A 23,145-nucleotide genomic window follows, 5' to 3' on the forward strand; every position below is an offset into this window, starting at 1 on the left:
TGAATTCTTACAATTCCATCATAGCTCCATACCAATGATAATATTTTCAAAGAATATTAAATTTTCAAAGCAAATGGAATTTGCCCATTATAGGATTATACAGATAATTCCTGCTAAATTCTACCAATTCTGCATCTTGTTATTTTCCAGTATCTTTTAAATAAATATTTTTAATAGGTATAATGTGTTTGTTATGAGCCCCTGCTTGCCACATACTTAAGGTAAAAAGCTGAAAATAAGTTACTCCACACACATTCTGAAATAGGAGAGTTTTGGTCATGGCTTTTAGAAGAAGGTTCACTTTGGCTATGATAAGCAGACACATCAAGAGCACATTTTTAAGTCATTATACATTTGCTGCTCTGACATAATTTTATGGCTTATATTTGGAGGTTAAGTCCTCTGAGTATTTGTCTTCATATGGAAAATAAACATTAATGTTTGTTTCCTTTAAGACTCAGGTGCTTCTTTTGCTGTGGTCAGAAAATGGTCTTATCTGTTCATCTTATTTTAGCCGGCAAGACCTTCATTGTAGTTTCATATCTCTGATTTGTGAATGCTGTCCTTGTTGTCTCTGAGTGAAAATTGTAATTCACTTTTTATGGTAGGCTTGAATTAAGAGACAACTGCTATTGGAATACATAGGTTTTAGTTGTTTGGTTGTTGAATTATTTCTTACCCCATGCAGTAAGAGCAACTTTCTTGCTTATGTATGGCTTCCTGCTTTGTAGAGATGGGGTCAAAGGTCATGTGGTGAAGGAATGTCATATTCATAATGAAAGATTGTAGCTCCTGTTGTGGATCTCAAAATGGAGTGCAATTGTGGGCTGGTGGCACTTAGCTCAAATTAACCTGAGACACATCAGCCATTTTCCCAGAATGCTTGCTGCACATGATGTAGAGGTAGTGAAGGGGGATTTATTTACCCAATTAAGCTGGGAGACGATTCTATGGCCATGCTCAGTGAACCAGAAGGAGAATTTTGCTGACTCAAGAGAACCTCCTAATTTTGTGATAAGTGCTATTGGTTCATACATTTTTTATACTGGTAATGACAACTGTGTGTGTGTGTGTGTGTGTGTGTGTGAGGGAGGGAGAGAGAGAGAGGGAGAGCAAATGTGGTCTTACCGGTCTTCCAGTGCTTCCAGGATCTCTTTTATCTAGAATGTTAGTAAGAATATTCCAAAGTTAAAATGGAAAATCTATAGTTTATTCTTTAAATGGTTTTTGCAAAAAGAGGGGGGGATGAAACTCTAAAAACCCTAAAAAAGGTAATTCAAGGGGATGAGCAAATAGAGGAGCATTATATTACTGCAGACTGAAGCATAAAGATATTGAATATGCTAATTATTAAATAGTGATAATTATTGAATATAGATAAATGTACATGCAGACACTAATCACATTGTTGCTTAATAATGCTATAATTTATTATTTATGATATAATTGTTGTACTTTTTGCACTATTGTTAGATATACCCATAATAATTATGCTACACAGATAATACAAACAGCAATGCAATACAATGATAGTTGTACTTAAGTGTACACTGATTCAGATAGTATCTCAAAAGCTGCATTCCACATTTGTATAGTACTGTAATAAATCTATGCTTGCTTTTCCAGCATAATCTTGCCTTTAAATCAGTGAATTTATCTGGCAGCCCCACAAGATTTTGGGGTTGCTGGGGACTGGTGGCGAATGCAGTGAGGGTGTTAGGGGGGGGTTTGGGTTTACGTGCTGGTAATTTAAAGTGTCACACAATCGCTCCACCGTGCATTCGGGCTGGAAACATAAACATCTCCTCAGAAAACGTAGCGAGGTAATAAAAGAGCCATTCATTTGCTGTGAACGCGGTGACATCACGTCTGCATGCAATCAGAGGAGCCGTATATTCACATTAACTCTGACTCCCTGCTCCCTTAAACTCTGCCGCTGGCTTCAGCTTCAGCTCTGGGGACAACAAAGGCAAACAGCTCCCCCACCCCCCCACCCCCCCACCCCCAAAAGGTCTTTCTGAGGTCACCACATCTAACATTATAATTTAAATGAAAAGAATTTGTTTTTCTAGTCTGTGGAATAAAAGGTCAACCTTGTCTCCAGTGCTCCCCCCTCCCTGAAACGGTATTGTTGCTGGCTTACTTAAATACAGGTGTGTTGTTCAGATGTTATTTTCTTTCTGGTGATTACACGCACCTTTATTGACCTGATTTGCATAATCAAAAACATGCAGTCAGGATTACCTGAGAATAGGTGACGGTGGGGCCTGCCACACTCGCTACAGGTGTATGGGTGAGCTATAGCCAAGAGTCACCTGAGATCATGGATCAGGTTTTGCAGCCCAAGTTGAAAGTGCTGTTGTGTGCTCTTAAGTAATAGTACGACTGAACACTCTCAGTTTTTAATGGAATAAAAGAAGTTCCAGCTTTGAAATGTGATGTTTGTGCGACAGCTACTTGTTTCTTTTTTTGCAGGGCAAAATGGCTATATTCCAAAACCCATACAGCACTTACATTCTACCTGGAACACACTGAAGATGATTGGCAGTGATGAAAAATGAGTACATTTATATTCCAAAACTCCTGGGATGAAATTCCCTGGATGTGTTCCTTAGTATTTTATCTATATTTGTCATTCCTAGACCTCCCTCCTGCGTGATGCTACAAACTTCGAAATTCTGTGAAAGTAAAAAAACAGTGATCAAGAACCTTTTTGTTCAAACGTCATTATTTTGTTGTCTCAACACTCTTTGTTATTGAAAAAAATATTATTTTGAAATACATCAGGAAATAAAATAAATATTGTTTGTACTGTATACTGTACATATACTGGATAATGGATTGTCCGTTATTCATTAGCAAACATAAAGGCCAGAGTTCATGGCAAGATGAGTGCAAGACTGCTTTTCAGATTAAACCAACTTTTTTCCTACTGTGCATTCAAATACTTTGTCATGTGTAGTTAGAATATTTGGCTGTGAACACTACCATACGTGCGTATGTTGCATGTAACAGTGGATTATAGAACATTGCTTACTGATCCCTGGAGGATTCCGAGACTCTTTTCACTCCACTCTGGTCACGGACCCTGTAGCCTTACATTTCAGGCTCAATGTACCGAGATTAGGGGTTTCTGGATTTAGGGACCCTGTGGTAGGATGGTATTTTTTAGGCCTCTCTCTTCTCTCTGTGTTCCAGTGGGACCCCTGGAGCTGCCTCTGTTCCAGCTCATCCCGTCCCAGAGGCAGGTGGTGTTTCGAGGGGACCGGTTGCCGCTGCAGTGCACGGCTTCATACCTGGACCGGTCTGTCAAACTGCAGTGGAGCCACAATGGCCGCCCTGCGAGTACACAGGAGCAGAGTGGCGTTCTTGTGGAGGACAGCATCGTACACGACTGCTGCCAAGTCACCAGGTAATGGCTGCAACATCCCCCCATGTGCTCACACGCGTGCACTCACACACATGCCTATACACACAGGCAAACACACACACGCACACTATGAAGACGAAGGCCTTTTCACAATAAATACATTTGATGACTGAAATGTTCTAATGATATGTGGGAACATGTCTTATTCAACACATTATTTCAGTCAACCTTAAACGGCTGATGGCCTCAATCTGTGGCTGACTGAGGCCAATTGCAGAGGGTGGCCATTCTGTGAGAAGTAGGGTTGAGGTTTCCTCTGAAAAATATGCACTGTCCCTTTGAATTTAAATGTAATGCTTCCTATCTCAGATGGCTTTTTCATCATTCTGCAAGGCATATAATGACCAGCTTTTCTCGTGCACATGCGCACATACCTATGCACATGTGCCCGCACACACACACACGCATAAGTCAGCACACGCACGCACACATGCTCACGCGCGCATAAATGAACGCGTCCACACACGCGCTGTAGCCTGTGTTCTGGCTCCGGGTTGGAACAGAAAGCAGGGGTGGATCGGCTGAACCTGGTGCTCGTACGGAACGGAGCCCTTTATAAATATGTATTGATGACAGAATTATTTTCCCCCGAATTGGCAGCCCCGCGCTTCTCCGACACGGCTTGCGCAGCTGGAGGTGCGCACGCCTCATTTCCTGTCCACCTCATGGAAGGAAGCGGTCTCTCCCGCTTCGCCGAGAACACGCACATTTTCCCCTCCTCTGTGTGGATGTTGGCAGTTCGTTATGTTTTTCGCCGTCTCCTTTATGGGTGCTGAAAGATATACAACAAATCCTGCTGTCAAAATTCGAGCTGGCAGTATCCACGTCGGGCTTAGCGAGCCTTTTAGTGTCATGTTGGGTAAAAAAAAAAAAAAACGAATGGGTTACTGAATAGCAAGAATATATCTGGCTGTAACTTAGCACTGGACCATTAATAGTTACTACGTTATGTGACACTGCAACCATAATGGAATAAATTACTGTTATTTTCCATGTAATATTCAATGAAAAACTGTCAGATGTGTATAGGGAGACTAGTGTTTTACTGGGGCATAGTTTACTGCATGGTATGGTGTGACCACAGTCCCAGAGGTACTGTAGAGGGAACCCCCCTGATTCATTCTGCTTTATTTCAGGCTGTCTGTTCATCTACAAAGACACGGGTAATTTGTCATAACTAGCTGAGGCCAGACCTCCGGGCGCACACAGTGAATACACAACCTGTGTCAAATAGTGCTGCAAAGCTTCATTCCAGTACACCGGAAAAGCTTTTCCCAGGTGCAACTGTATGGATTTAGTCCAGTTTGGATCTTATTTTGATTAAGAGTCTGTCTTGCAATTAGCAACCACATTCCCACGTATAAACAAGTGATACGCTTTCTCCTTCGAGAACAACGTGTATTGTAATGCACTATTTTTCTTGGCAGTGGGCTTATCCCCCTCGAGAGAAACTTGCTCTTTACAGGCGCAGACGGGCGGGTGAACTTTCCTGCCAAGGAAAACGCACCTCCTCTTGACGTGGGTCCTACTTTGCCCTCTAGTCTTCTATGCATCATAAACAAGCAGCGGAATGTTCCATCTGAAAAATGGGTGACGGGAAGGTGGACATCATAAAAGACCGTGGAATGTTCCATCACAATGACATAGGGTATTATGAGTGATAGTAGAATGTTCCATCTCACATATTGTTAAAGAAAGAATGGCGATCTGTCTGGAGTGTCTGCACTGTTCCCCATTGAGGGGAAAAAGTGAGATGTCCTTACTTTCTCAAAATGAAACATCTGAAAAACTTTTCTGTATTGTGGGGGGTAGATTCTAGCACTGCGTGTGCAAGGTGCCACTGATAAGAAAGTGGACTTCTCTGCAGGAGTGTATTTAAACTGGCTGTGTCTGTAAGAAAGACTAGTCAAGGTGCCTCTGATTCATATCACATACCATACATCAACCTACCTCTCCACCATCATACACCCATAATACTGCAAGTGTACCTGTTTGTGTGTGTGTGTGTGTGTGTATGTGTGTGCGTGTGTGTGTGTGTGTGTGTGTGTGTATGCATGTGAGTGTGCGTAAATGCATGTGCATGTGTATATATGTGTGTGTGTGTGTGTGTGTGCGAGCTTGTGTTATAATTCAAATAAAATGTTATTTTCAGTATTTGAATTTGAGCGAAACCTGGAAATCGGGTGTTAATTGTATGGTTCCTTGTGGCTGGCCTTCCTGCTGACTGGTGGTGCTGTGCAGGAGAGTGAAGAGAGAGACAGGGAGATGAAGAGGCAGAAAGATTGAGTGATAGGAAAAGAAAGAAGGAGAAAGGGAAAGACAGCTTAAATCTCACTCCATTAATTAAAACCTTTAAGGGAGGTGTCTTTCCGCCCTCCCTGTTTTTAATTTGCTTAATCGGACTGTGAGAAAATAGAAGAGTTTCTACTTCTCTTCTCCATCTCGCTCTGTCTCCTTGTCTCCCCTGTGTTCCAGCCGTCTTGGATCACTATGGAAACTGTCTTTAATAGGCTTATTACTTCCTTTGTCATTTGATCACGGGTGTACTGTTGCACAGATTGTCCCTCACACCAAGTAACCTGGCCCATCATCCATGAATGTGGAATCACAAGACTAGGAGGTAGAGTAACTGACATACAGCAAAGGAAGGAAGGAAAGAGTGAGTGTGTGAGGGTGTGTGTGCGTGAGTGTGTCAGTGAGAGAGAGAGATAGAGAGAGAGAGAGAGAGAGACTGTCTGTTCAGGATGGCAGAAACCAATAAAGATTGAAGACCCACGTTTTTGGATTTCCTTTTTGGAAAATATTGTTATAGGTATTGTTGTTTCAACATAGATTAGCTGTGCAGTGGTATTTGCTTTTGTTTACAGTGCAAAATGTTTTGTTTAGCTTTACACTTCTTGATTATGAAAGGGCTTCTTGTACCTTCTTGGTGATATCACATCTTGTGTTCTTGAGATGCCGTCCACTTCTATAATTCGCTCTGGATTAGAGCGTCTACCAAGCGAACGTAACGTAAGGTAAGATTGAGATGATTCGAGAGAGGTGGATGAAGGGAAGAATGGAGAGAAAAGCACGTAAAGAGGGGTGAAGGTGATCGATCGTGCCTTGCATCACCTGGGAGACCGGACGAAGGGAGTGTGGGCATGGCGAGCACAGCAGCTGGATTGATGGGGATAGGTAGCACCGGCTACCAGTGACATTTCCTTGAACAAAAATCAGCAAATGATGTTGTGAGAGTGAGTGCTCATGGAAGATGGTAGCCTCTTGTGGATGAGTGGGGATGCAGAGTGGAAAGATCTTTCATTTATACTGAAATTACTCTCCAAAGCTCACAAGCCCACACCTAGACTTGGCCTAGGCCATTCAAGTGTTATCATCTCTGTGTAAGGGCTGTAAACCGCTGCTAGTGTGTTAGTGTGTGAGTGAGCACTACCCTGTGACGGACATGCCCGTGTGCGTACACACACAACCAAGTGCACTCGCGTAGAAGAACACCTACACTCACTCAAGCATTCACACGTGTAAACGCAGTCCTCACACACTCACTTGCATGAACATACACACACACCTGCAAACGTACACTACACATGAGCAAACGCACACATATATACGTGCACATAAAGACATACACACGCAGATAAGCATGCACACGTACACACACATTTACAATGCAAGTAAAGAAATAAAGCCTGAAAGGTAATACACTGCTACAATTACTCAGCTTAAAGGTTTACAGCCTTGTAAGCAGCATACTGTAAACAAATCATTTTACATCATGGGCAGAGTAAACAGCCTAATGACTCCTTTGGGAAGTATTTTGCACAGCCAGTTTTATAGTACAGCAGTGGAAACGGGAATTTAGGTCATGGCTTTGCTGATACCCCCCCAAAAAAAAAGACTTCACACTGTTTCCACTTTTTGTCATTGGTTATTATTCTATTCTGTGTCAGTATGGAATGACATGTAAAAGGGGAGGAGTTCAGTTGCGGGGGACAGGGTTGATAGAGACCGGGGGGCGGAGCTGGAGGCGGGGCTGGGGCCAGCCATCTCACTCAAGGCTTTGTTGTTGAACAGGACCACAGCCTCTGCGAAGGCTGTATATTTGGGCTCCTCTGTTATACAGCCATCCATCTGAGAGTTACTGCTGTTTGTGCGGACTGTCATGATTTCTTTTGAACTTGGATGAACTGGGAGTCCCAGAAGTCCCTATTGGCTGCCTGGTTCCTCTTGCAAACGACAAAACAAACATTTCTGTGCGCACATGGGCCCGGAAATTTATTTGAAGCTGTATCTATTCCTGCCGGGAAGCTTTGGGTAGTCTGTAATTTCATAGAGATGATGAGAAATGCTTTTGGATGCCCATCACAGGCGAAATGTTAAGAAAACTGGTGATAATGTTGTAATCTGTTTCTAATAAAATCTGAGAGGAGGAGTTCAACGTGGGTTGCATATGGGTACTGTGTACAAGCCTCAAGGAGCCCAGTATTGGTTTAAGTTAAGAAAAACCGCTATTCCGGGCCTTGGCTGAGAGTTGATATAGCACTTAGCGGTTGTTTCTCTCCGAGCGGTGGCCGTCCGGAGAGAACGCTCTGTTATTTGTCGGCTGTGGTTTGGTGAGAGAGCGGGCACCGGTGCGACTGCCTCCACGTTCACTTTAACCCTCGGTGTTCAGCCGTCAGGCAGGGCACGTGTCTGACTTCCTCTCTGTCTCTCTCATACATGTTCATCTTTCACCCTTTGTAACCAGCTTGCGCAGGTCCTTTGGTGATAGATTTTTAATGTGTTCAGCGGTCTCTGTGTTTTTGACAGAGCCCTTTGCAGTGTCAATGAACCATCAGTGAGCTGTTTACAAAACAGAATTCTTTCCTTTGTGATTAATGGTGTTTCTTGCGCTGCCCTTCTTACAACAGTGCTTTCAATGAGCCATCTTAAAATGTGGCACTGATGCTGTGGCCAACTGTGGCCATGTAAACAATCTTTTTTCTGCATATTGTCATCTGAAAAACTGGCGGCTGCACAACTGTCAAATCAGAGCAGAGCAGAAACAAGTAGTTTATTTATTAATTAAGGGAATTAAGGGCTATACATTTTGGATTACTGAAAATGTGAATGTTGTGTAAACCATGCAAGTGGGAAGTGATTTTAATCTGGAATATGCTCTTTTTAAAATCACAGTTTTGGTTTTGTATTTCTGTTAACAAAAGCATTTTGTACTGTGTTACCATTGATATTTGTAACTTTAAATGCTAATGTTAAAAATATGAATATTCCCACCATCTTTCACACAAATCTGGACTGGCTACAACCTTGTATATACCATGTAATATCATGTGAATGACAAAATTGCTTCTAGATTTAAATTGGTTGGTAGATTATAACTTTGTCATTGACTGATACAGTATATAAATGACTCTAACATGCTCCTGATAATATAGCCACGCACAGTACCCCCATGCCTCTTTTCCCAGTGAACTCATCCTGTCCAATATTGACATTGGTTTGTCGGGCCACTGGACCTGTCTGGTGACAAGTTCCCGTGGAAATGGCTCACGAAGCATGGAGATCGTTGTTCTGGAGACTTCTGCACCTTATTGCCCAGCTGAGCGGGTTACCAACAACAAGGGGGACTTCAGGTGGGTTTCAGACATGGTTAATGGGCATCGGACGAGCCACTCGACAGAAAAGACTAGTTTAAGCCTACAGTTAAAAGTTCAGATCACACACTGCTTATATATTACTTGTGTATCAATTTATCATGTCATATTTCATACATTTCCATGAAAAAAAAAGTATTTGCCCCTTTCCTGATTTCCTTTTTTCCTTCCTTTTTACATCCTATTGTTTTCAGCAATTTTTTGTCAATAAAAGAACATTACCTTCCACATCTCTGTGGTATTTAACCCCATCTGTAGCACCCCCTTTTTAAACCAAGCCCGAAAAATGATGTGCCCAAATTAAAGTGCTTATTCTAAATTTCTCTAAATATTACTGAAAGAAAGTAACAGAAGCTCAAATACAGTGGAAGCGTAAGTTTTTTTTTTTTGTGGATACAGATGCTTGTGGCAGTGCTTGGTAGGTTTAGAAACACACACAGCCACAATGCTGGACAAATCCTGGTTCAAACGATGACAGTACCACCAAAAATGACCGTTCTGCATTTTTTTTCCCCAAGCTATGTCTAGGCTGGTTTCCAAAAAGGCCATTTGGAGGCCCCAAAAGGACACTTGGTAACCAAATTATAATTATGGGTCTTTAAAGGTGCTTGTATAATACCAAATATTGTATACTCTATGCTAGCGGAAGACGTGTGGTAAAATGAGCTTGCATTTCCCCTGCCTGTCATCCGCCCTCTTCCTCTCCCTCTCCCTAGGTGGCCCAGGACGTTAGCAGGGATCCTGGCCTTCCTGCCCTGTCTACCTCACCCCTTTGGCTCCCCCCAACACTCCTCTGCCCCGCGGGAGAAGAAAGCGTGGCGGAGATGTGACCGGGCGGGGCGCTGGGCGGAGGAGGACTACACCCAGTGTGCCTACGCCAACGAGTTCACCCGCGTCCTCTACCAGCTCAGTCAGGTAAGCCTGGCCTGAGTCATTCTCACAGGTACTCTTATACAGGTACTCTTTCATGGAGGTACTCTGATACAGGTACTCTTTCATGGAGGTACTCTTATACAGGTACTCTTTCATGGAGGTACTCTGATACAGGTACTCCTTCATAGAGGTATGCTCTGATAGAGGTGCTCTCTCATACAGATGTACGCTCATACAGGCATTCTCTGATACTGGTACTCTGTCATACAGGTAGCCTGTGATACAGATTCTCTCTCATGCAGGTACTCTCTGATACAAATGCTCTCATACAGATACTTTCTCATACAGGTACACTCTGATACAGGTGCTCTCATACAGGTATTCTCTCATACAAGATACCCCCCACAGGAGATGGCTCTGTATTCTCAGGAGACTAATTTTACAGCACCTGCCTGGGTAATGTGGACTGTGGCCCTGGTAAAGCCAGACATCTCCTCTCCTTCCCTCTCAGATGGCGATCAACACCACCAATGCACAGGCGCTAGCGCAGCAGCTCTCCGCCTTCACCACCAGGGCGGCGCTCTTTGACGATAAGATGGACGTCATCTTTGTGACTCATATCATGGAGAGACTCATGCGCTTTGTGGACCGAATACAAGATGTACGGTATATTAGGGTGTACTATTCAGTACAAGATGTGCAGTATATTACGGTATACTCTTCAGTACAAGATATGCCGTCCATTACAGTGTACTATTCAGTACTAGATGTACAGTATATTACAGTGTACTTCAGATGCACACTCCCCATTTCTTGTTTCTGTAGCCTTGCACACCAGTGCCTGACGGATGACAGAAATTAGCGTAAACTTAGAGGGAGGACTTTGCCCTGCTCCCTTTGGCATCACTAGCTCTGTGAAAAGAGCGCTTTTCACAAAAACGTCCTTCTGAGCAGCAGTCGGCTAACGTGCAATTTTGGAGAAACTGCTCATATTGTCAGCTATTATTTTTGGTTTGGCATTGTTTTATTGCTCTGTCCATCAGATGTTTTTAGAATTCTAAAGACAGAGTTCTGAGAACCAAATGTTCTCCACCAGCTTCGAGTTTGTGGAGGATAAATCCACAGGATTACGAGCTGGACGTGGGGAACCCTTAACCTAGCACAATTCTGTTTGCTTTGGACACATGACTTAGGAGATAAAAGTTTGTGTTTTTCCATAGTAAAGAGGTACTGGAGGGAAGGATTAAGCTCTTTTCATAAGATACTTTAAAATATTTTTATTCAGTACAAGCAAAGGCCAAGAAAAGGTCTAATTTTGTGGGGAAAACTACATTACTGTCATTACAAGAGGCTGTTCAGCCAATTTGCCTCTTTATTTTTATGATGGTTCTCTGCATAAAAAAGTGTGTGTGTCTGTCTATATATATATATATATATATATGTATATATACACTGTATATACATATATACATACATACATATATAATAATAATAATAATAATAATCACTTTATTTATATAGCACTTTTCATACAATGGTTTTCAGCCCGAAGTGCTTCACAGAAAAGCATCTGCAAACTAAAAGAAATGGAAAACAGAAAAAATAAGGCAATGGAAAATATATACAATAAAAATAACAATTATACAAGGCATTGTACATACAATATATATATACAAACACCATATATAAAATCAGGAAAAAATGGTATGGGGGGACAGACTGACACTAACAATAACAAAAAATTTACAAAAGAATAAGCAAAAATTATTGCATAATATAACTGATGTACATGTGTGTACATGCATTTAATTTTGATTGGTTCCATTCTGTCTTGGACGAAAGAATGTGTTTAGATGAGCATGTGCTCGCTGAGTCTCCTTCGATATCAAGGAGCTGAGAGTGGCATTTCACACTTTTATTTGGAGCAGCTTCATATCTCGCAGAGAAAAAAAGTGACATTGATGTAAATATTTTACCCATCCTCTGAAGGAAGTAATTACTTGGTGTTGGAGAGCATATCTAAATTAAATCTTAATGTAAAAAGCCGAGATGGTGATTGTCCCCTGTATAATTACACTTGAGAGAGAGAGAGAGGGGCGGGGGGAAGGGGGCGGTAGAGGGTGGGACGTTTGGCCTTCAGGAACTACAGTGTGTTTCAGCGATGGTCTGTTTGCGCTCTGCAGCTGGGGGACTACGTGTCGGACATCGCCAGCAACATGATGCAGGTGGAGGAGCACGTGCTGTGGATGGCGCAGAACGAGGCCAGGGCCTGCACACGCATGGTGCAGTGTGTGGAGCGCATCGCAGACCTGGCCCTCACCAGCCACACTCAGGTCATATCCAAGGTACCGCACTCTCCAGCCCCCTTACATACTCTTACTGCGGTGGCTACTGCTACTGGTGATGATGATGATGAGGAAGATGGCAGTAATTTGTTGAGGTGGGGAGGTGGGTGAATAAGAAGAAAAGAAAGCAATTGAGAATAGGCCTAGGACTAGGACAAAGTCTTGGGGTAAGACTAGCAGCAAAACCACATTTTATTTGTGAAGCACTTTTCATATTACCAAAGTGCTGTTTCTTAAAAAATGTATTAAAGAAAGACATATCGTCCTCCCTGTCATTTAACATGCACATCTACAGGCTTGTCCTCTGTTCATCTCATTGGAGCGTGACAAGCATGCTGACTTCCCAAGAAATTATGTTTTAGAAAGGAGCCCTGTGAAAGTGCTTGGTTACCCTCAGTACACACACAGTACAGTCCTGTGTGTCTCTTTAATCTTACTCCATCAATGGCCATGAGAGAGGGACGAAAATCTCTGAAATAAAAAAGTCTCGAAAACCCTTCAAGTCCTTTCATCAAGTTTAGCTTGGCATGAGAGTGTCTCTCTCCCCCTGCTGTATTCTCAGATCTGAATGTGAGTTCTGTCCTGTGGTTTGTTTTGTCGTGTCATTGTATTAATCAGTGAAGGGCAGCTTTCTCTTTCGTTCTCCTGCGACCCCGAACAATGGCGAGCAATGTTTGTTCAGCCAGCAATTAGCGCAAAACAAAATGGGTCATTGAGAGGAGAGACTTTTTTTCGTCTGTTGGAAGGCGAGAGAGAAAGAGGGGGAGGGGCCCAGCCCACTGAGTCCAATCTCAATGCACACAGGAAAATTGGGAGGGGGGGCGGGGAGGTCGCAACTTGTTTGTTAATGAACTATTGACCTCTGTTAATCTTATTCTTTCTTTCACCTGTTATGTCTTTACTTTTGCGAAATGCCGTGCGTGATGCTGTCTCCTGCTGGCCTTTGCAGGTTTCGCCCAACATCGCTCTGGAGGCTTTTATGATAAAGCCGTCCAGTTTCACCGGACTGTCCTGCACGGCAGTCCAAAGGGCGCCCCTCACCCCTGAGGGGGACCCAGTGCGCCCCGGGGAACCGGAGAAACCCGTGGGCTCCCTGCTGAATTTCAAATGCAGTATGGCTAACACCAGTGCATCACTGTTGGGCCAGCCTGGCAAGGTAAGGGTTAACCAGAAGTACTAGGCTTAGGGAAGAGAGATGGGCTATGATTGGAGGAAAGACAAGTCAAATTCCTACTGAACACCTGAACACCTGAGTATGAGATTACACCCCTTAAATTCACAGCACATTTATTTGAAAACTCAGTTATTTATTCATGTACACCCACCCCACCCTCCCCCACCCCTGATTTTAAATTTTTTATACTATGTTGAGTGCACAATGTACGGTCTAATTCATTATCATTTAAATCATAGAGACAGGCCAGCTGGTCTGCTGGAATTATGAATTGAACTATGTGTTATGTTCCTTTTGACTTTGCTCATGTACAGGAGATGTATGAGATGTATTGAATCATTAGCACTGTCCACATTTAGGGCTTATTGCCCAGGGGCTTTAGTGCAAGGGCCTTGATTCTAGCCTGGTGGATATTTTCAATTAAAATCCCTCAAGGCTTCCGGGGTTTGCTATAGTACAGAACATTTGACTGAGAGAGCCGAGGTAAAGCTGTCACTGGAATGTGCATTTTCATTTGTTGTCTAAAATGACTGACAGCTGTTTGTGTGTGTGTGTGTGTGTGTGTGGATGAGTGTAGATATGGCAGTGTGGGTGTGTAAATGGTGACCCAGTCAATGTGTCAGGTGTCTTTGGGGTGATATACGCAGAGACCTTGGGTCCCTGTCACCTTAAATCTCTCTATGCTCTTCCCGACTGACAAATGTCACATAGACAGCACACACAGAGGGTGCCTTTCAGTCCCCTGACGTTGAGGTAAAGGTGTTGTGCTTCTATATTTGTGCCCTCTGGCTTTATGTTAAGCTTGCACACTGTTTGGCTCACTATGGGTTCTCTTATGTAGGCTAGAGAGGGTCAGATCCATGTTCACTCATTGATTAACCAGGCTGGTGTGAAGTGGCTGTTTAGATCGAACCGCTGTGGCTTTCGAAGAACTATGGCTGCTCTTGCCTCCCTTTTCCAGATATGGGTTAAAACTGACACAGGCTCTGGGCTCAATTAGCCGGCCTGACCAGAAGTGAAAGGGCTGTGTGCTCCTCAGTCGATTGGCCAGGCTTGCAGTGAAGTGATGGAGCTAATGAGATTGTATTGGACGTCTTTGGGAGGCTGGCAGCGCTGCTGAAGATCTCCTTGGAGGATTGGTTGGGATGGAGAAAGAGAGAACTGTCGTTCCCATGCCTTTGCTCGCCAGCGCCCTAACTAGCCCTGTTTAAACCCTGCCACTGCTCTCGTAGGGGACTCTCTCTCTCTGGCGCTACGTTATGAAAAGGCCCTGCAATTACTGTCGATCTGGCATCGTTTCACAGGCCTTGTTCAGGATTGCTGCTGTAGTCGTGCTGGCATCGACTTTTTAGAATTTTTCCACTCCAGTAATCAAGCTAAATTGGCGTTTCTCGTGTACGCCTCTGTTTGTTTTGTATTTGTGAATAAATTGTAGTCCTGCTTATTTTTTTTTCTTTTCTTTTTTTTAACTAAAAATGTTTTTCTTGGTTTACCAGCACATGACAGCCACAACAAAAACAATACGAGCAAAAATTATTACCTTGACAGATGCCCTCCAGATGTAGTTAGAATGCCAGGTGAACTAACGCATCATAATGTTACTCTGACATTTTAGGATTATAATTATGTTGCTGTCATGTAACAACACAATTTGAAAGGGTATGATGAAGGAGCCTGGTTCCTTATTCATACAGCCAGTGACTGATCTACATCCAGTTCAGAGGTCCCTCCCATCCTACAGCCTGTCTCAACTCTGCCCCTCAGTGGACAGAGCAGGAAGTGCAATTTTGTACCCCACGTACGCATTCATCACGTTTCACCCACAGGCACACACGCACACAAATGCGCACGCACACACACACACACACACACGCATGCACACAGTCCGACGTTTACTGCAGTAAATAGTGACAGCTGGTCACAAGCTGTGTATCCATCCAGTCAATAAACTGAATGTGAAATGACCGTCTCAGTAATTGAAATAATCCTAATGACCCCGGTAAACATATTGCTTTTCAACAGCACATGCATGTTATGTTTTAGTGGGGTGTGCTGTCCATTGCCTTCTCCTTTACAACTTTCAGGTTCCTGCCCATTATCTGCATATTAAATGGTACAGGCTGCCATCAAAATCAAGGTTCTGGGATTATAAGGGAAATACCATTATGGCTGATAGATGGGGGTCACTGAGGTCTTCAAGCAGTTTGATAATTGACTATGTTCACAAATAAAAACAAAAATATCCATCAGGGAAATACCTCAAAAGTGAAGCTGGCATTGTAACAATAAAAATCAGACAAAATACAGAGTTGGATTGCTTGCTAGATAGATGATATAATTTAATTTCCTGTGATATAAACACAAGGTGTTTAATACAGAGATTCTACTGAGAGTAATGGCTAATTTTCATCTACAGTCCCTGAATTCCTATATTTATGTGTAGGGTGATGGGAAGGTCTGGCATTGTTTCATTGTGAAGGGGCCTGGAGACAAAGTGTACCGATTCCCTCTGTGAGATGGGGAATGGCTGGATGCCTGCTGTGGTATTCCGACGCTGATGTAAAAAGGCATGCAGAGAGGATAGAGTACCCAGAATTCTGTGCAGCTCTGGAACAGACCGTACCGCGTGTGTAGATGTCTGCGTTCAGCTGGAAGCGACAGTCCAACAAATCGCTGTCATTTCCAACCTCCGCCGACGGTTACCCGCCTCGTCCCGGACGCACATCCGCCAGGGGGGCGTGGCTTCCTGTACCAGCGCTGGCCGTGGGAGGGTCCTACAGAAAGAACGACCCGTGGCTTTCGGCGTCCGAGATGATTAAAAGGAGGCTCTGTCTCTTTCATCGCTGGCTGCCGGCTCTTGATTTCCCTTCCGTTGTCTAATCAAGCTTGTGCAGACCCACGATTAAAATATTTAATGTCTCGTCCTCCTGCCACGCTTACTCAAAATGGCCTCATATTGCATCATGGAGCCCAGAGTTTAATTATGATAATTATAAGAAACTGAACATAACTATCACCCTCAAGGCCCCAGGCTGGATCTGCAGACTGTTATTTCTGGCCAGGAGGCAGAAGGTAGAAGACCAGGTCAACCCGAAAGAACTTGGTGCCAAAGCCTTACCGGTGTGACCCATTTTACGCTGCTCTGTCGTCTCCGGTACCCGCGGTGACGGGGCTTGCATGTTGACGCAGCCACTTCTTCCACCGCCGGGCAGAGAAATTGCCTCTCTGAAACCCCACAGCTGCTGCGTTCCATGCGGTGGAGGTGCTTGTGTTTTGAGAGCACTCTGTTACCCTCATTATGGAGATTGGAGCTCTGCGCAGGACAGATGTGGGCTACAGTAATGCGTGGAAACTGCTCTGAATCCGCGATCGCAGATCGAGCATCACTCAAACGGCCCCATTAGTGGGGTTTTGTCAGGCCTGCTGAAGAGGAGAGCGCTGGTGCAGCTCGCAGGGCCAAGTTGAGCTGAAGCAGGGGTGCAATTCAAGTTTGAGGTCACATCCACATCCACTTCATATCTGACAGGCCGCGGATCCCTTTCGATTACAGGAGCGTGTTAAAAGTGAAATAAATGGTCAGAAGTTTTTTTTCCTGAGAGCGTTTAGTGTTTTTACCTCCTGCGGCCCGGTGGAACAGGCGGGCCTGCATGGAGACAGGAGCCCCGTCCGCTTCCAAGCGCAGTGGGGGCCTGAGGGGGGACAGGGTGATACATGCAGGATGGGAGAGAGATTCACACAATCCGAGCGAGTGGGAGAGACTGAGGCAGACAGACCTGGGGAGACAGACTGACAGATTTGGGGAGACTGACGGACAGAAAAACTTGAGGATACAGAGAGAGGCCAGCACTTAAGTCAGGGAGTTGTTTTCTTTTCTGTCCAAGTGAGGACCAAGGAGTTTTGGGGGTGTTTGTTGAGTCACCCATCGGGCAGATGGGTCTCTGTGTCTCGGTTAGTTTCCTCAGTGTATTTATTTATTTACTTATTCATTTTTATTTTTTGTAACTCCCATTCTTTATGACTGAGGTTCCCAAACATTTTTTTATACCACAACCCCCTGAAATCACCATCCTGTGGCAGAGCACTGCCACTGCAGGCTAAATTAGGACACTGCAATTTGGAGTAATGAGATCTAAACCAGGATGTAATTATATCACAAATCAATTTAAGATAAGTAGTAAATATACAATATAAACATGTAATACATTATGAAGATGATATTGCTATGGAAGTTTAAACTAAACAAGGTATTTAATCTGGATGTCTCATAAATGTAATTTATGAAATGGAATTAAATAGAAATAAAATAGTCCAGAAGTGGCTTCATGACATGGACAGAAGAAATGCTTTCAAACGTTTGAGTGTTTTTTTTAACGAGTATTTCCTTAGTAGTCATTGCTGAAACTTCACTCTGGGTTATAATTTTAGGTTCTGTATTTTATTTCCTTTTTCTTTTCTGCGTTGTGGTTGACCTGCGGTCATAGTGCTGCACATCGCGCCGGGCTTCTTCAGTCCGTGCTCAATGAACCGCCCTGCGCCTCCACTCTGCTCCCATTCCCGCCCGTCCCCCCTCTCCGGGGTCATGTGCAGATTGTCTCCTAACGATTCTCATCAAGAGCAAAGCAGCCTTACTGGCCTAGTTGTGAGCTGCGTCGCTCTGAGCCACAATGGTGGTTCTGCGCACCCTGGTTGCCGAAAAGAGGTGGGGTAGTGTGGAATGAAATGCCCTGTGGGTTTTCTGCCCCCGTGCTGGCTTTCGGGGTTTCCCCAGCAGGCTGCGTCTCCTGTAAACGCCACCCTGAAACGGCACAGATTCATGGTCGTCCCCCCCCCCCACATCTCGCTTCCGCCGAGTTTGCTGCACTCCCCACCTCACTCTGTCTCTCTCTGTCTCCTACACGTTCTCGCTTCACTTCCTGCTCTCTGGCTTTCTCTCTCTCTCTCTCTCTCTCTCTCTCTCTCTCCCTCGCCTTCAGCATTACTTTTGCATTCTTGCATTTCATCACCGTCTTTATTTATCTGCTTTCAGTTTTTCTTTCATTAAAAAAGCCTTTCCAAGGGCACGCGTGCCCGCACGCACGCACACACGCACGCCCGCCCGCACGTACACAGTCTAATTTCAGAGATGTTAAGCCTCAGGGTCTGAGATGCTAGTCTCTGGGCCACGTTCTCTCGCAGAAATAGCTACAGATCTTTCAAAGATCAGCTCTGCTATGCACCCAGGCCATCCGAACAGTTCCTCACAGATATGGGGGCCTTGAATTGCAAGCTCATTAATACTTCTGAACATGGAGAGGAAATGTCTTAATTGCTTTGCAGCTTGCGTGTTTCTCGCCATCTGTGATTTTGTAGCTCCTTTTAATTAAAGTCCCTAAACGCAGGAGATGGGAAAATGATAGGCCCGTGGAGGATTTGGGGCTCTGTGCAGGGGCTGCTGTATCAGGAGGAGGACTGACACAGAAACCACATGTGCCTTTACTGGGGGGGAGATCTTTATGCCTCTGATTCTGACACACTGATTGCTTTTATTGGTCTTTGCCTGCTTTTTGTGTGATGCCTGACCTGTATAAATAGGATGCGCTTCCTTAAGGTGCGTTTGCGTTTTAAATTTTCCATCATACTCACGGGATAATCTTGTGTCTTCAGTGAGGTTTGCTTTATGGGTGCCAGTGTAGTTGTCCAGGTGAGGTCCTATTTTGGGTTTGATTCCAGAGCCCTCAAGCTCTCCAGCACGCTGGAAATCTGATTCTCTCACCCAGGCCTCCAAGGGGGTCAGAGTGACCTTTCCTGTATCGCTGCATTGCCATGACAACAGTTTAAATTTTTTTTTATAAGTCTGAAGGAAGTGATTCTCAGATCAGTTCATACCTACCCAAGCAGATTTGATTTCCTGATGAGACCCCTGTCTCGAGTGTGTGTGGGTGTGGGTGTGGGTGTGGGTGTGGGTGCGGGTGCGAGTGTGCCTGGGTGCGAGTGTGTGTGGGTGTGGGTGCGGGTGCGAGTGTGCGTGGGTGCGTGTGCGAGTTTGTGTGGGTGTGTGTGGGTGCGAGTGCGCGCGGGTGCGAGTGTGCGTGGGTGCGAGTGTGTGTGAGGGTGTGTACACGTTTGCATATGGTGGTTGCATAGCATGACACTTTCTGACTCTGGCGAACTGCACTGTTTATTGGCTATGACTTGGTAAGTTTTTTTTACGCATTAAATGAACAAATACTCTTTTATCCTTATGCTATAAAGCTCTCAGTAATTACACCATAAACCAAAAAACCCATTCTAATTAGTGTGTAATATATCTTATGGTTCACTAAGGAGACATAAATGATGAAGGCAAATAATTGCTTGTAATTTAATTTTGGAGCAGACACACACACACACACACTCAGGCATACATACGCTGTATTGGAAGGTTTTTTAGTTATTTACACTTTCTCGTTTGTGGCGAATGGCTGAGAGGAATCCCGATCTCTTAATCTCATAAAAACAGAGGGAGTCATTTTCAATTGACGCTCAAATGTGAGAGCAAAGATATGTCAGAATTAATAGGTTCCCTATTTATTTATCTGAGTGCCAGCTGTGGTAAGCTGTAATTACGGAGTCCTGGCTGCTCCAGAGCTGGGCTCTGGTGCAAACGTGCTGCCGGCTCCCTGCCCCCACACCCCGGCCTGCTCCTCGCAGATCCTGGGAAGAGCTGTCCTCCAAAGCAGAGGGCTAATGGAGTTCATTAGACTCACCCATTGACTTGGTTTCAGCACATTGTGTAATGGTATTCACGATCGTAGGTGTTGTCGCATGCGTCTTCAGAGTCGAAGGGTCTTTAATTGAATTATTACTGGGCTGTGCAGAAACAGACCCTGTCAGCGTGTGCCTCTGTTTGTTGGGGTGGGGGAGGGGGGGACCTGCACCCAAAGGTTTGTGCCAGTTTAGGTCAATATCCAAAGAAAATGCTTTTTTTTTTCCTGCAGATGAGTGGTTCTTAAATGGTTCAGACCATTTATAATTGGAGGAAAGAAAATGTGAGCAATGATATACTGAAACAGTTTAATGTTGAAAAATAGAAACGACTGAAATCAAACATGGATGTCCTGTGTGTTTGTAGTATGTGGTGCTTGTCTCTGCACGTGTGCGTGTGCTTCTGTTTGTGTGTGTGTGTGAATACACATGTACAGATTTGTGTGTGTGTGTGCGCACGCGCGCCTGCCTTTGTGGATGACAGCCCGAGGCCAGTTTTCCATTAATTTGCAAGACGGACTGAAAATTCACAGACACTTCCGAGGAAAAGGGAACGGGCTTTCTCCAAAGTACCACTGCAGCCGCTGCGCGCATCTCTCTGGCTGGCCTGCCTTATGAGAAGAAATTGATTATTCCTGAAACGAGCTGCCTTAAAAGCAGAGGTATGCAGGAGGGCAGAAAGCTATAAATGTGTGAGGAGTTCAGATGTAGTGGAGGTGGTGTGCGGTCGGGGACGGACGGGAGGCACGAGCGTGTGGCTCTTAGTACTCTTTGCGCTCTGTCTGAATGCTCAGAGGCGGAGAGCATAAAAGCGCATCCCCATGCATTTTTCAGGCTCTGAAAGGCAGGGGCATTACAGGTGTTTTTAAAGGCGTGATGATCAGCTCACTGGGAAAAAATGAAAGTGCAGGAAACCTGGACTAAATCCTCTTTCCTCTGTCCAATCTGATGTATGGGCTTCGCTGGGGTCTCGAAAGCCTCTGGATAGTGTTGCAACGATTTTAATTGTAGAGAGCCATGTGTGTGTGTGTGTGTGTGTGTGTGTTATCGACCTGAACAGTTTTAAAAACACTTTTGGCACGTACTAGTCTGCTCAGTTTTTTTTTTTTTTTTTTAATAGTTTTTGAATTAAAATTGGTCTAAATCTGAGCTTTGCTGCGTTTGGAGATTTTCAGCTGTTGAGACATTCATATTTATAACAGCAATGCAGCTGGATGTCAGTTCAGATAAAAACTTAATTCTGATGCATTGGAATAAAAGGGAATTGGGTGGCGAGTCCAAGTGTCAGCGGCAGATTCATTTCACTTATCCTGTTTGTGGCATTAACACTCTCCTCTCTCTCAAACTGTGGCCTGTCGACGCACATTACAGGGGCCTGCGATTAGAGCATGGATTGGGAGTGACACTTTAAGCGAAATTCAGATGTAGGCAGGGCTGCTGGCGATGCTGTGTAGAAAGATTACATTACCTTCTGGAGCCAGCGAAAGATGTGCGTGTCTGTTGGTCCAGTGGTTTGCCACTTTCTCCATTTCTCTCTCTCTGTGTCTCCTCCTTCCTCTTTCACCCGTTCCCTCTCCCCTCCTTATTTCTTGTGACCTCTAACGACTTTGACACCTAAAGGCAGATCCTTATTAATCTCTTCCTGTTTGTCTTCACATAATGCCTTGATGCTAGTTAAGGAGTCCATTACTGGAAAAATGAGGATGCAATTCTGACCTGGTCTGTTTGCGGGGTGCATTTAATATGACTATTTATTACACCACAGCATGTGCTGGGCCCCGTTCTGCTGATTGAGGGAATTTAACGAACCGTCCAGTTGGGTTTGACGTGCTGCCTAACTGGTCAATGAAAAATCCATTTACCCACCAGCCCCATCCAAACCATCCACCCCCAAGAGTCTGGCCAGAAGTACTCACCCTCCCGTATCTGCAGTGAAGCCCCCCAGACCCACGAGCGCTGCGGCTGGCGTCTGGTTACAGCCCGAGCGGGCCGGAGCACAGAAGGGCTCTCTCGCTGAGCCTCGCACCCGGAGCGCAGGCCTCCTGTCTTTCTGCATCGGTTGGTGTCTGGTCCTGACTTCCTGTCCGTAGGAGGGGGCAGCGTGAAAGCAGGGGAGGGGTGGGGGTGTGTGGTGGGTGTGAGTTTGTGTGTATATGCAAATTAGTCACTCATACTTTTCAGAGAATGGAAGAATATTTGTGCAGATTCTGCCTGCCATCAGGTTAATGGTTAAAAATATCAGTCTGGGTTCAAAAATGTCTTCTGGAAACCGCACGTGTTCGAGCTGTGCAAAAATCAAATCATGAAATCATGTCACTTTGATGAACTCTGCTACTGCATGATCAGGGAATACATGTTAGATGTTGAGAGTGGAATGGTTTGGGGCTGGTGTATTAAGACGGTTTGAGCTCTGATCTGTATGTACATTCTGTCAAAGTGCATCATGAAACTCATTCCCTGTTCATGCGTCTGTAATACTCACACTAATTCATGTCTACTCCTTTCTACAACTTATTCCTTTTCTTGCTGGAGGCTGCAACCTTTTGTTGTTATACAAGGTATTTGATTCTTCTTATATTAGTATTTTCTGTCCTTGGCACATGTCCTTTTTCAAAGTGTCTTACAAAACAGATTTTTAACACCCACGCCGGGAGCTACAGGAGGACCTGCAGCTATATAACTGCATACCAGCCACACAGTGGGATACAGGAGAGCTAGCGCCTGTGGGAACAGGGCCACATCTAGCCAAATAGCCTGTCTCTGCTAAAAGTAGCATAAGTAGACAGTGGTTGCTTCACTGCTAACATAAGGAAAATTAGCCAACTCAAGCCTACCCTATTCTGGTGGGCCAAGAGCCAACTGGTGTCTTAGTTAAGACACAGCCCAGACTCAATCCTGCAATGCACTGGCAATGCCTGAGATGTTGAAAGAGCCATTGTTGCTATA

At 44.5% G+C, this 23,145-nt stretch overlaps 1 protein-coding gene across 5 annotated transcripts in view; it reads left to right on the forward strand.

The window, feature by feature from the left end:
• LOC135244453 (adhesion G protein-coupled receptor A1) overlaps nucleotides 1-23,145 on the forward strand; it is a 100,042-nt gene that overhangs the window by 28,922 nt on the left and 47,975 nt on the right. For all 5 annotated transcript variants that reach the window (XM_064316740.1, XM_064316744.1, XM_064316741.1 and 2 more), the window contains 6 exons: nucleotides 3,199-3,412; nucleotides 8,899-9,063; nucleotides 9,801-9,999; nucleotides 10,469-10,618; nucleotides 12,141-12,302; nucleotides 13,252-13,458. In XM_064316740.1, coding sequence (XP_064172810.1) covers nucleotides 3,199-3,412; nucleotides 8,899-9,063; nucleotides 9,801-9,999; nucleotides 10,469-10,618; nucleotides 12,141-12,302; nucleotides 13,252-13,458 — 1,097 coding nt within the window. The remainder of the gene's footprint in view (nucleotides 1-3,198; nucleotides 3,413-8,898; nucleotides 9,064-9,800; nucleotides 10,000-10,468; nucleotides 10,619-12,140; nucleotides 12,303-13,251; nucleotides 13,459-23,145) is intronic.

This window comes from Anguilla rostrata, chromosome 18 (genome assembly GCF_018555375.3).
Source record: "Anguilla rostrata isolate EN2019 chromosome 18, ASM1855537v3, whole genome shotgun sequence".
Lineage (NCBI taxonomy): Eukaryota > Metazoa > Chordata > Actinopteri > Anguilliformes > Anguillidae > Anguilla > Anguilla rostrata.